The 13,211-nt window shown below is 65.7% G+C and overlaps 2 protein-coding genes across 2 annotated transcripts; one reads left to right on the forward strand and one right to left on the reverse strand.

The window, feature by feature from the left end:
- Positions 1 to 961: 961 nt before the first annotated feature.
- Positions 962 to 4,733, forward strand: PRKAG3 (protein kinase AMP-activated non-catalytic subunit gamma 3). The gene is made up of 12 exons (XM_084264765.1): positions 962 to 999; positions 1,892 to 1,931; positions 2,265 to 2,512; positions 2,598 to 2,679; positions 2,767 to 2,825; positions 3,080 to 3,125; positions 3,232 to 3,286; positions 3,386 to 3,512; positions 3,629 to 3,794; positions 3,960 to 3,997; positions 4,209 to 4,355; positions 4,451 to 4,733. The coding sequence occupies exons 1-12, from the start codon at positions 967 to 969 to the stop codon at positions 4,565 to 4,567; spliced, it is 1,158 nt and encodes a 385-aa protein (XP_084120891.1). The 5' UTR covers positions 962 to 966; the 3' UTR covers positions 4,568 to 4,733.
- Positions 4,734 to 5,123: 390 nt separating this feature from the next.
- On the reverse strand, positions 5,124 to 12,118 carry CYP27A1 (cytochrome P450 family 27 subfamily A member 1). The gene is made up of 9 exons (XM_084264764.1): positions 11,880 to 12,118; positions 9,713 to 9,903; positions 9,265 to 9,464; positions 8,983 to 9,180; positions 8,685 to 8,845; positions 8,212 to 8,378; positions 7,823 to 7,904; positions 7,530 to 7,730; positions 5,124 to 7,415 (listed from the first exon to the last, which is right to left on the reverse strand). Exons 1-9 carry the CDS (start codon positions 12,111 to 12,113, stop codon positions 7,290 to 7,292), a joined length of 1,560 nt encoding a protein of 519 aa, XP_084120890.1. The 5' UTR covers positions 12,114 to 12,118; the 3' UTR covers positions 5,124 to 7,289.
- Between the last annotated feature and the right edge of the window lie 1,093 nt (positions 12,119 to 13,211).

Genomic DNA, 13,211 nt, shown 5'->3' on the forward strand with positions numbered 1-13,211 from the left:
CCATGGCCACGCTGGAGCCAGGCTGCCCGGCTCGGTGCAGCTGTAAGGGCCCGGCCCCCTCCCACCCCCCGCTGCTGCGGGACAAGAGCCACTAGAGACCAGGGCAGCCGCTGTGTCTTCATCCCATCCCGGCGCTGCTGGCCTGGCCCCAGCGCTGAGCCCCCTGCCTCGTCCCTCCTCTTCCTCTCTGCCTTGGGGTAGCACCAGGGGACGGAGGCTTTGCTCCTTACCCCCGCCATGGGGGTGCAGAGCCCAGGGCCCAGCTGTCTCCCCGGCGTCAGCCAGAACCACTTGCTCCCTTCGGCCCAGCAGCCACCCAGCCCGCTCACCCGTGGCTGCCGCCGGGCTGTCACGACCGCGGGCCAAAGGGTTACGTGAACCCCCCTGAAATAGAAACGCAGCCCGGGCGGGCAGCAGGGGTGGCCCCGCGGGCGAGGAGGGAGGCTCCCCGGCAGGCGCGGGTAGGCCCCACCATGGGACCCGGTGTGGCCGGGGTGGCTGCGTCTCAGCAGGATACCGGGCAGGGGAAAGGGCCCCCTGCTGCTCTGGCTGCTGCCAAGCCCGTGGCCGGATCTGTCCCTCCTCCAGCATGCTCAGGGCAGTTGGGGGATGCTGTGCCCCCCATCCCTGGCTAGGGCCGCATCCTGGCAGGCGCTGAGCACTGCTCAAGGAGGACAGGTTCTGCGGGGTGGGGAGACAGTTCTTTTCTGCCCAAGGCCGTCTGTCCATCCCTCCCCAGCCCGCGTGTCCCCAGCGCTGTCCCCATGGCCCCGGCCGTCCCCTCCAGCCCGGTGCTGCGGGGTGGCGGCAGAGGTGGCAGCGGTGTCTCCGTGTGTGTGTGTGTGTGTGTGCGCGTCCCCCCCCGCGGCGCTGGCGGGGGCATGGCTGGCATTGCTCGCTGACACCCTATCTGCCAAGGCCCCGCCAGCCGCGGGCCCAGAATAGCAGCGCTGCCCCGCAGTCAGCATGGAGCGACTCCGCGGCCGCGCTGCGCCCCAGGTACCGCCGGGGCGGGTTGGGGGGGGGGGGGCCGGCCCGACAGCCCCCCGCTTGGGGACAAGGGTACAAGGGGACGCGGGGGCTGGCTGTTCCCTTCCCGCAGCCAGGCAGCTGTGGGGACAAGGACACGGGGTGCAGCCTGGCCCGCCTGCCCGCTCCTGCTGTCCCCAGCCCCTTGGGGAGTGGTGGGGGACATGGTGGCCTCCTTCCCGGGGTTGCTTCTGGGCGCCTCGAGGACCGGTCCCTGCGCCTTGGTTATTGTCGGGTGGCTCCTTAAACATCGGCTCTGCCAGCGGGTTTGCCGTCCGGGGCTGCTTCTCCCGCTTTGTTATGGTAGGGGCTCCTGGGGACCGGGGAGCGTGGTGGGGGGGCACGGGGTCAGCCGCCCGGCCGTGCCTGGGGCTGCCCCACTTGTTGTAGGGTGTCCCGGGGTGCAGCCGGTCCCGGGAGCAGGTGGGGCTGGCAGGGCTCCCGGCACGGGGAGGAAGCGGGGCCGGGATTTACACCTTGGGGTCGGAGGAGGGAGAGGACGGGCGCGGAGCCGCTGCAGGATGCGCTGGGCTCTGGCAGCGGAGAGAGGAGCCGGAGGGGGCTGTGTGTCTGCCATCCCCTGCCCGGACCCAGGGACCCCCCGCTGTCTCCCCAGAGTCGGGGAGCAATTTGAGAGTCCCGGGCTGGAGCTGCCATGGGGCCAGGCAGAGTCTGGGGGTCTTGAGCAGGCGGGGGGATCAGGGGGCTGAGCTGAACCTGCATCCCCTCCCCAAAAGGATGGCCCCCTCTCTGCCCGGCTTAGGGGGGGGCGGAGCAGCCAGGTGGGTGCAGGCAGCACCCATGTGTGGGGCAGAGGCCGGGCTGGCTCCTGCTGACCTCCCCTCACTCTGTGCCTCCTCAGGTGCCTCTGTCGGATGCAGCTTCTGGCCCCGATGAGGAAGGTGGGTAGCAGGCAGCAGCGCTCAGGCAAGGGGGTGTGTGTGTGGGGGGTATCACTCATGCAGTGAGCACATCGGTCCTCTGCCCACCCTGTCCAGACCTCTCATTTCCCCACTCCTCAGCTGTTTCCCAGCTCCTGGTGCCCCTGGCCGGGAGATCTGCAGTGCTGAGTGCTGCCCCTGTGGACTGGGGAGCGGGGGATGTGTGTATTTGTGTGTGGATATCTGTGGGGAGCACCCCTTCCCACCACATCCCATTGCTCCTCCCCAGAAAGGAGGGTACTGAGACCTGGCAGCTCAGCTCACCAGCTGGGGCTGGGGTGGGTTTACCCACAGGGTTCCCAGAGGCCCTGTGCCCAAGGGAGGAGGGGAAGGAGGAGGAGGAAGAGGAGGAAGAAGAGGACAGGCATAGGAGACCAAGACCCGTCACCTTCACGCTGGGCAATGAAGTGCTGGGGCTGAGCCCAGAGACTGAGTTTCAGAGCCCTGATGCTGAGGTCTACATGCACTTCATGAGGAGCCACTGCTGCTATGACGCCGTGCCCACCAGCTGCAAGCTTGTTGTCTTCGACATCTCCCTGGAGGTGACAAAAGCAGGGGGTTGGCTGGGATGGGAAGGTGGGGAGTGGGCTTGGGGACCCCCCCTGACACTCCCCACTCGTGTGATAGATCAAGAAAGCCTTTGTGGCACTGGTGGCCAACGGGGTGCGTGCAGCTCCGCTCTGGGACAGCAAGACACAGAGCTTTGTGGGTGAGTGCTGGCAGTGCTACTTGGCCCCTTCCCCTGCTTGGCAGTGAGGGGTGGGGGCAGTGCTGCCAGCCCCATGTGTCTCCACAGGGATGCTCACCATCACTGACTTCATCAACATCCTCCACCGATACTACCGCTCACCTCTGGTGAGTGTGGCAGGGAGGGCACAGGTGTCACTGTGACATGGGGCAGGGAGGGATTGTCTCCACTTCTCCTGGTCCCCTCTGCATCACTAGATCATGACCAGGGAATGCTCTGGGCCAGCCCGGTGTCCACTTGGTCCCCCTCTTCCTGGCACCCAAGATGTGATCCCCATGCCCAGGGTGATGGGGTGGGATGCCCAGGGAAGGGGGCAGTGCCCCATGGGGCCACGGTGACCAGGACCTCTCCCTGCTCTCAGGTTCAGATCTACGAGGTGGAGGAGCACAAGATTGAGACCTGGAGAGGTAAAAATCAGTGGGTGGGGGGGTCGGGGGGCGTGGAGGGGAGTGTCACACAGGGGCTACATGAAGGGACTGGGGGACCCTCTGTCCCACCTCTCTCTCTTGTCAGAGGTGTACCTGCAAGGCTCCTTCAAGCCGCTGGTCTACATCTCCCCAAGCAATAGGTGAGCACCCACGCACTGGGGGGGGGAGCACACCCCACAGTGTGTGCCCTGGTGCCACCCTGTTGTCCTCCCCCCATACCATGCTCTTGTCACCTGCAGCCTCTTCGACGCCGTCTACTCCCTGATCAAGCACAAGATCCACCGCCTGCCCGTCATCGAGCCCATCTCAGGCAACGTCCTGCACATCCTGACGCACAAGCGGATCCTCAAGTTCCTCCACATCTTTGTGAGTGCTGGGGCTGCGAGCGCACACACCTGGGGGGGGTGGGGGGGGTGGGGGGAACAAGCATGGATGCTGGGGTGCGTGTAGATGACAGCCCAGCCCTGCCCTGCCCACTGCAGGGCTCCACCATCCCCAAACCACGCTTTCTGAAGAAAACAGTGCAGGAGCTTTGCATCGGCACCTTCCGTGACGTGGCCGTCGTGCCCGAGAGTGCCCCCGTCTATACTGCCCTGGAGATCTTCGTGGACCGACGCGTCTCTGCCCTTCCCGTCATCAATGATGCTGGTACCTGGGGAGGGGACAGACGACCCCTCTCCCATCTCGCTCTGCTGGTGGCTTTGACCCCATCCTCAGACAAAAATCCACCTTTCCACCAGCCTGTCTCTTGGGGTGCAGGGTGGGTGGCCCCCAGGGCCCCCTCCTCAGCCCCTGCACTGTCTCTCCTTGTAGGGCAAGTGGTTGGCCTCTACTCCCGCTTCGATGTCATTGTGAGTAACCTGTGTGTGTGTGCACACCTGGGCATGAGTGTGGCCCTTTACACTGTCCTGGTGGGGTGCTCCACCTGCCCATGCCCATGCAAACCTGCCCCACATGCACCGATGCATGTGCCAGCACAGATCTGCTCCACTTGTCCTCGGTGCCAGCACAGCAGGGTGCAAGGACACAGTGGGGTGCTGAGCTGGGACACCTCTCCCGCAGCACCTGGCAGCCCAGAAGACCTACAACAACCTGGACATCAGCGTGCGGGAGGCGCTGCGGCAGCGCACCACCTGCTTGGAGGGGGTCCTCACCTGCTACCCCCACGAAACCATGGAGGACATCATCGACCGCATCGCCGAGGAGCAAGTGAGCAGCTGGGGCAACTTGTGCCAGCGCCAGATCTCTCTACCTTGCCTCGCCCACTTCCCAACCTGCCTGTGATGCTCTGCCTGTGCCCACAGGTCCATCGCCTGGTGTTGGTGGATGAAAACCGGTACCCGCGGGGCATCGTCTCCCTTTCCGACATCCTGCAGGCCCTTGTGCTCACTCCCGCAGGTATCGATGCTCTTAACTCTTAGCCCGCGACGCTCCGTCTTTCTTCACTTGCACCCTCCGTTTCTCTCCACTTCAGGTAGGCGCCGCTCCCCACCACTGCGTGCCTGTCCCCTCCCTGCCGCTGGGTCACCCGCGCCTCGTCACCTCCCTGCTTGGGCCACCCCAGCCAAAGCGGCCCCAGAGGATGAAGGAGGCTGGGAATGGCAGGACCTGCATGCTGCTTGTCCTAAGGGACACAAGGATCACAGGGGATCCCGTCTGGGGTCACAGTCCCTGGTGTCCATGAGGAAGGATGGGGGCATTTGGCATGGAGAAACCCCCAGACCTGCTCTCCCATCCAGGCAGCATATGGGATGCAGGTTTTGCAGGTCCCTGGGCTTTGGGCTGGATGATTGTTTTGGGGTGCAGAGCTCCCAGGGAGAAAAGCCCTTCTTAGCCTCAAAGCTCCCCTTAGACCTTAGCCACTCCAGTGCCATTACCAGGGGGAACACAGGGGACAGACCCTCCCCACTTGCATGCCCCAGCTGTGCCACCCACCATCAGCCACGTGCACAGCGTGGCTGACTCATGGGCATGGGGCTGTCAGAGCCCACTGTTGGCCCCCCCCCCGGCCCCGCCCATGTCCACCCCCATGCCCTCAGCAATGACCAGTTGCTCCCCACAGAACGGGACTGCAGGGTGGGGTGAGTTAAACACATCAGGCACGGGACCCCTCCCTCTCCTTTCCCCATCCCAGGGCCTTTGATCACCCCCATCTTGGTGCCCATGGGGGTAGCTGCCAGGAGCTGCTGGAGGAGGGGGGCACCAGGATGTTCCCTCCCCACTCCAGGGCTTGCATCCAAGCCAGGGATGGAGGCGAGCCCCTGCTGAGCCCTGTGCTGTCCCGTGGCCGCTGGGGCAGGCTGGAGGGCCATGGCGCAGGGTGCCCAGCCCAGCGCTGCGTCAGGCTGCGTGCTGGGGCGTTACGGCCTCGCGCTCTCTCGCCCCACAGGCATCGACCGCTCCTCACTCTGAAGGCACCAGGGAAGTACTGCTGTCTCATCTGACTTGGGGGCCTCTCGCCTGGCCCCGGGGCTGCAGGAGGAGGCTCAGGCTCCACAGGCTCTCCCCGGGGAGGGTCTGTCTGCCTGTCCCAGTCCTGGGGTTTGCCTTGAGTCCCGGGGCCAGATCCTGCCAGCCTCGGGGTGGCAGGGAGTGGGGAAAAGGGGGCCCAGGGGTGCCTCTTGCCAGCGATCACGCGGTGACACTCGATGGGCACCGTGCTGGAGGATGTGCCATGCCCACAGCTGAGTGCAGGAACCCCCATGGGGCCCCCCACGCCCAGCCCTGGGGGACTCAGATACCCAGTTCCCATCCTGCTGCTGGGTTTGAGTGTTTTGGCCTCCAGCCCTCCCCGGGAAGTGGAGCCCATGGCCGGCCGTGCTGGGTGCCACATAGCGTGGGCTCAGTGGCACACACAGGCTTGTTCATTGTATGGGCACGCGGGCTGGAGCACGCTGGCAGAGGCACAGCCCATGCTGGAGCTGGCGCCAGGACAGGCACTTGCAGGGGGACCCAGATGTGTTTTGGGGTGGGTGGGGGGTATTTATTTGCTGCTCTGTTCAGCCTCGTTGTAATAAAGCAGCCGGCTCCCGGCAGCACGGCCTCGCCTCCCTAGGGTGCAGCTGGGCACGAGAGAGTGGGCTGGGGAGGGGGTGCTGGCTGCTCAGCAGGGCTGGGGGACCCACTTGGGATGGCCCCTTGCAGCGAGGGTGAAGAGGGGTCGCTCAGGGATGCCCCAGGGAGGGCAGCCTTAAGCAAGGTGTGTCTGCTCGCTGCCTCCCCCCAGTCCAGCTGGGCCCCCCATGAGCAGGGAGGTGGGGGTAGGAGGGGTGTGAGGGGAGGGGGTGCGTGCTGGTCCCCAGCCCTCTGAGAGCTCTGGAAGCAGCAGTGCAGCCCCTGCCTGTGGCTGCTGCCAGCTCTGAGATCCTGTGATGGCCCAGGGGTGTCAGCCCATGGCCTATGGCAGGGGCCTGGGGGTGCTGGGCCGATGCCCTCCTGGCTGCTTCACCCTGCCCCCGTTCCTGTGCCCCCATGTCAGCATCTCGGTGAGATAATGGCTGACAGCAAAAGGTCCCGGGTGCCCCACACCGCCCCTGCGCTGGCTGTTCTTTGCCAAGGGATGCAGTGCCAGCGCTGGGTGGTGACAGGCTGGCTCCCTCTCTCGGGACCAGGCGCAAACCCCAAACCCCTGCCAGCGGCTCAACCCTCCCAGGGGAGGCAGGAGGGAAATTGAGGCACAAAGAAGTGGCTGAGGCCAAGGTCAGCTGTTCAGAGAAGACCCAGATATCCTGGCTCCAGGCACAGATCCAGGCACAGCTACACAAGGATGGGACGAAGGAGACACCAAATGGCTGCAAGCCCCCTCCCCACTTCCCCCCCCCCCCCAACCCCAGCAGAGTTCCCAGGTCCCCGACACAGCCCAGCTGGGCACAGGACGGGGGACACACAACCCCTCGCAGAATGTGAAAGGCACAGCAGTTCCCCAGCCTCCTGTTGATTTGGGGTAGGGGGACACTAATGCCCCAGGGACGATTTGAGAGCAGCCCTCATCCCTCCCATATTCCCCGCAGTGGGGCTCTGGGAGCCTCCCGGCCCAGGCTGGGCAGATGGTGGGTGCTGGGGTGGGGTTTGCCTTCCTGCCCCTACTCATGGGGCAGTGGGGGTCCCCACTTGGCACCCAGGGTGGGGGGTGTGGGCACGCGATCAGGGGGCCCCTGGGCGAGCAATGAACTCCAGGTTGATGGGTTTGTCAGCCACCAGGACAATGCGGGACACAGACGTCACTTCCACGCCGCGGGGATCCGGCCGCACCTCGAATGCCTGGATGATCTGTGGGGACAAGGGGTGGCAATGCCTCAGGGGCTGCCTGGGACCTCCATCCCAACTCATGACAAGCTGCCTGGAATTGGGGGGTGGGGGTGGGGGGGTGGTGTCTCTACTCACCCTGGCAAGAGCCAGGTGCATCTCCAGCTCAGCGATGCGGCGGCCGACGCAGGCGCGGACCCCGTAGCCAAAGGGGATGGAGCTGAAGGGGTGATGGGGGGAGCCGTGGCCCCGGAGCCAGCGCTGGGGCAGGAATCGCTCAGGCTCAGGGAAGTAGGTCTCGTCGTGGGACATGGCATAGTGTGCCAGGACGAAGAGGGTCTGCAGGGGCAAGAAGGGGAAAGGGGGGTTAACGACCCCCGCCTGGCCCCACTGAGCACAGCAGGGTTCCCCGTGACACAGCCCCTACTCACGTTCTTGGGGAAGAGGTAGTCTCCAATGACAATGTCCTTCTCATAGAAGACCCTGGCATTGGTAGGCACCACAGGGTAGACCCTGGAATATGGGGAGAGTTAGTTGGGGGCAGAACCCGCCTGGGAACCCCAGGGGGAGAGAGCTGCATCCAGGACAACTGGGAGCATCTCCCCCAGCTCAGCAGCTCCATCCTTCTGCCCAGGGAGGAGCTGGATGGACACAGCCCTGGGGGTCTGACACCCAGCCCTGCGCCAAGCCTGGCCGGTTCCCTGTGTCCCAGCCACCCCGCTGGCACGTACCCCAATGCAGGGGGAAAAGGGGCTGCCCCCAGCCCTGGGGAAAGGGATGTTGACAGGGACACCAGGGCAGGGGCAAGGTTGGGCTGTACCTCAGTGTCTCCTTGATAACAGCCCGAAGCATCGGCATCTTGGGGATATCCTCAGCACCAGGAAACCGGTCTGGAGGCACGACAGCTTTCAGCTCCTGGTACAGGGTTTCCTGGACACCCGGGTCCCGGGAGAGGTGGTACAGGGCCCAGGACAGTGTGTTGGATGTCTGGGTAAGGAGAGCATGGAAGGGAGTGAGATGGGGCTGGTACCTGAGTGGCATTGTGGCAAGTAAGGCACCAGCACAGCACTATCAGCCTGGGCTCCGACACACAGGGAAACCAGCAGTGAGGGGCAGCGACCACAGGGGAAATCCAGGAAGGGAGCAGGGCAGGGAGCAGAGCAGAGGGTGGGGCCCATACTGACCAACCCCTCAGGGTTTGCCCCTGTGGGGTACCACCCTCCTGACCCCCAGCCCAGAGCTCGCAGGGCCTGGGGAGCACTCTCCCCAAGACAGCGGCCACACAGCTCTCACCGTGTCCACGCCGGCCAGCAGCAGCTCGGCCACGCTGCCGTAGACCTCATCCAGGCTGAGCCTGCCGCTGGCCAGCAGGTAGCTCAGGTAGCCAGACACCTCCTTGCCCCGCTCCACCTGCCCCTCCAGCTCCTCCATCTTTCGGTCAATCAGGGTCTTGCCTGTGGGGACACAGCGCAGAACCCAGCACTGAGGGAGTGAGGGTGGTGACAAGGACACACGGCTGGGGACTGCCCCGCTTTTGAGGTCCTTAGGGGGTCCAATACTACTCCACTGGGCCCCCATCGTCACCACTCACCAAAGGCGAAGATGGTGTCCCAGCTGTCCAGGTAGCGGTCCCAGAAGGGCAGCACCTTACGGCTCCATCGGGGCAGGACGGTGGCAAAGATGGAGTTCTTGAACATGAGGTTGATGGAGTCGATGAAGTGCTGGGTCTCGGTGGGGACCTGCTGCTTCAGGCACCCAATGCGGGTCTCAAAGAGGATATAGGAGATCCCTGTGGGAACAGGCTGCGTCCAGACCCCTGCAGGGATGGGGAGAGGGTGCAGGGCTGGAGGGGCGAGGGGGGTGACCCCCTTACCTTCCAGGGCGAAGCGGTAGAGCAGGTTGGCCACGTCCCCCACCAGCACCCCGGAGGGGCTGCGGCTCCGCTCGTCCCGCAGCCGCGCCATCAGGTCCGACACCACCTCCCCGATGGCGTCCGCGTACAGCACGGCCTCCGAGGGCTTCAGCAGCCGCTTGTTGAGGACCTGGCGCAGGCGGTACCAGCGCTCCCCTTCCCTGCACGGGGATGGGGCTCAGTGGCGGGGGCATGGCTGGGCAGGGGGCAGCGGCAGGCATCCACTTCCCAATCCCTGGGAGCATCCACCCCACACCAGGCTGGAACCACCCCAAGGGTCTTTCCACCCCCCATGGCCATGGCCTCCTGCCTGGGGGGGACACACACACTCTGCTTGCAGGACCCTACACCCAAGGAAGGGACAGGAGCTACCTGCCACCTTGCAGAGCACAGCCAGGGCAGGACTCACTCGGTGAAGGGTCCGTAGGGCAGGTGCCGGGTGTCCCGGTGCTCCTTCCACAGGGCCATGTCGCTCCGCATGGGGTACTTGCCCTCCTGCCGTAGCAGCTGCTCCAGCACCACCGGGCTCCCGATGTTGATGTTCTCATAATGCCCAAAGGTCGACTTCCAGATGGGGCCGTAAATGCGCCGGGACATCAGCTGTGATGCACCAGAGCACAGCAGGGTGAATGGGACAGGGACAGAACAGGAGTTGGACCAGTCCCTCCTTGATGCTGCCCTGCATGTGTCCAGCTTGCTCTGCACCCATCTCAGGAACGCCTCAGCACCAGCTGGACTCAAGCACCTGCCTCTGACCCCCTCCCCACCCCAGGCTGGCACCATCCTTGAGGTGCTCTGCAGATGGCTTGGTTTGGTGTCTCTGACCCCAGCACAGGCTGGTACATCCCTCACCCACCCCAGAGATGCACAGAGGACCTTGTGGATCTTTTTGGGAAGCAAGGTCAGCAAGGGACAGCAGGGACAGGGACAACTGCCAACCACGGGACTCTGCTGAGATGCAGGGCCACCCCTACATAGGTCCTTGAACCTAACCCTAAGCCTAACCCACCACCAGATAAGGGTGGTTAATGATCAGCAATGGGAGGGCAGTGCCAGACTGGGGCAGAACTGGGATGCTCGCAGGGCAGGCTATCACCCCTGGGGCATGGCCCTGTGGCCTTGGGCTAGAGGACAGCCACCAGCATCAGCCCTGCTCTGCGCTCTGCCAGCCACAACTCCCCTCTCTTCAACTCCACCCAAGGGTGCTACGCCGGGGAGCACCGTGACCCCCAAGTGCACCCCTCAGGGGCAGCCGGGCACCCATCTGCAAGTGGATCTACACAGGGCCATGTCCAAGGGGTGCTTTCCATCCCACCCAGGCGCTGCCAGAGCTCCTGCGGAGCAGGGCCAAACCCGGGGGGCTGCAGGGAACCTAGCACAGAAGCCCTGGTCCCCGTTCCCCGCGGCTGCGGGGATACACGTGGTACAATCTCCCTTGGTGACTGACTGCATCGCAGCCTGCGCCCGGATTCAGCTGGATTCGTCACCACGGGGAGACGTTCCTTGTGCATGGTGGCAGGAGGAGGGGGAGGGACGGCCGCCCCAGTGCCGCAGGCAGCTTGCCAGGCGAACACGCTGCGTGGGGCCACGGGGCCAAGCCCAGGTTGAAGCCTGCCCACCGGCATCTGCTGGCAGCCGGGACCCGACACAGCACGGGTCTCGGCGAGCAGGGCTGAGAGAAGCCAGGGCTGCCAGGATCCAGGGAAAGGCATCTCCGGATCATGCAGGCATCTGTCCGCAAAGCAGGGCTGCTCTTGGAGCTCCAAAGGGCAGGAGGGAGCAGCAGGGAGCTCCCGTGCCCTCTCCCTGAGGCCCCGCTGCCCTGCAGCAGCCCTTTCTCCAGGCAGCAGTGCCCTGTGCTCTGCGGTGCCAGGGAGCCCTGCTCCTGCATGCTCATCTGGCCAGTCAGAGCTCCAGGGCACTGGAAGATGCCGCCTGGTTCCGTAGCCAGCCAAGCCAACTGCTTGCTTCATTCGAGACGTACGAGGAAGTCTTGAGAGAAGGAAACAAACACCTCTGCCTGCCCCTCTCCTGCCTGCCTATTCCCTGCCCAAACACCTGCCTGGCTGCCTGTCTCCCAAACCCGGATCTCCTTGGCTTGTTGCAGCCAGTGCAGCTTGGGATGCTGCGAGCCAGCCCCTAACCTTCGCCCTCGGTTGCCTGGCTGGCTCGGGGATGCTGGAGAAGCCCTGAGCTGGCAGGACCCTCCTGAGGCCACCCAGTCCTGCATTGGCCCTTCTCTGTGCCGCTCACCCCAGCGTCACCCCACGGTGCAGGGATGCTCCCCGCTGACCAGCCCCTTCTCTCCCCCATCCCACCGCCCCCGCTCAACTCCCCGCTGTCACCTGTAGGCTGCTCCCCCTCCCCGGAGCCCATCTGCCCCCAGCACGCACCCGCTCCACGCTTCCCACAGCCCCCACCCCCCCGCCCAGCACCCTCCCTGGAGCCCCTCCACCCCGCGCACCCCTCCCAGCCACCCCCCGCACCCCAGCAGGGTCCCCAGCGCCCCCCCCCCCCCCCCTGCTCCCCGCAGCCCCGGCCCCCCGCAGTCCCCGGGCCGGGCTGCCCCGGCGCACCTGGAGCCGGTGCGTGTGCAGCAGGTAGCCGCGCAGAAAGAGCCAGACGAAAGTCCGGAGCAGCCCCGGCCCCGGTAGCTCCTCCGGTCCCTTCAGCCGCGCCGGCCCCGCCGTCGCCGCCGCCGAGCCCCCGGTCCTGCGCGGCGGCCCCGGGATGCTGCGCGGCGGCGGCGGGCGGGGGCGCAGGAGCAGCGGCAGCAGCAACCGCCGAGCCCCGCCGCTCGGGCCCGCCATGCTCCGTCGGCAGCGCACGGGACGGGACGGGGCGGGGCGGGGAGGCACCGGAGGCGGCGTGGGGCGGCACCGGGGGCGGTGCGGGGGGCGGTGTGGGGGCGGCAACCGGGTACCGGCACCGGGCACCGCGCACCGGCAACTGAGCATCGCGCACCGGGTACCGCGCACCGGGTAACCGGCCCTGGTACCGGCTGCTGCGCACTGGGTACAGGGTACCGGCTGCTGCACGGCGGGGACAGAGCACCGGGCAGTGCGTGCTGGGTACCTTGTGCCAGCTGCTGCACACCTGCTGCCAGGCCATGGATACCGGCTGCAGTGTACCGGGTGCGGGCTCCGGCACACCGGGTACCACGTGCCATACAGCCAGTATGCTACACTGGGCACCAGTGTCACACACCATGCGCCGGGTGCTATAGGTACCAGGGACTGGCATCGGCAGAACCTGGTGCCACGTAGCAGGGGTACAGGGTGCCACTGTTCAGTGGCACAGTACAGCACCCTGGGCATGACACAGTGTGTGGCACCGGCACTGGTGTCAGTACCTGGTGCTGCACGCCGGGCATGGCCCATGGGCAGCAGGCATTAGTCACGGTTCCCCAGGCACCAGCCCCTGCAGCCCCTGCAGCGGCACCAGGCTCACCTCTGGGCCTGCTCTTCAAGGCTGCTGCCTTTCCAGGCCTGAGCCCTCCTGCCCAGCCTGAGCCCTCCTGCGCTGCCTCCGTCCCTGGCCTGTCATAACCCTGTCCCTGCCTTGTCTCCCTGCAGCACAGGATGGTGGCCCAGTCCAAAGCAGGCCCAGGGCCTCTCTCAGTGCTCCCTCCAGCTGCTGCCAGATAGGAGCCCTGATGGGGAGACCTTGGTGTGCCTGGTGCAGGGGCTGCCAACCCAGCTGTGGGTGGGTTTGGTTTGTCATCACACCCGGGAGAGCTTGGGACCAGCTCCTGGCCAGCCCACAAGCAAGGCCACAGGTGCAGGGCATGTCTCCTCTGGCTAGCCTGGCACTGCCACGGAGCAGGACACTGCTCTGCCCAGGAGTCACTCCCGGGGCAGTCAGCACCGTGCCTGGCTTGGACATCTCAGGGCTGATGATTAACCATC

The sequence above is a fragment of the Gallinula chloropus genome (genome assembly GCF_964237585.1).
Source record: "Gallinula chloropus genome assembly, chromosome: 5".
Taxonomy (NCBI): domain Eukaryota; kingdom Metazoa; phylum Chordata; class Aves; order Gruiformes; family Rallidae; genus Gallinula; species Gallinula chloropus.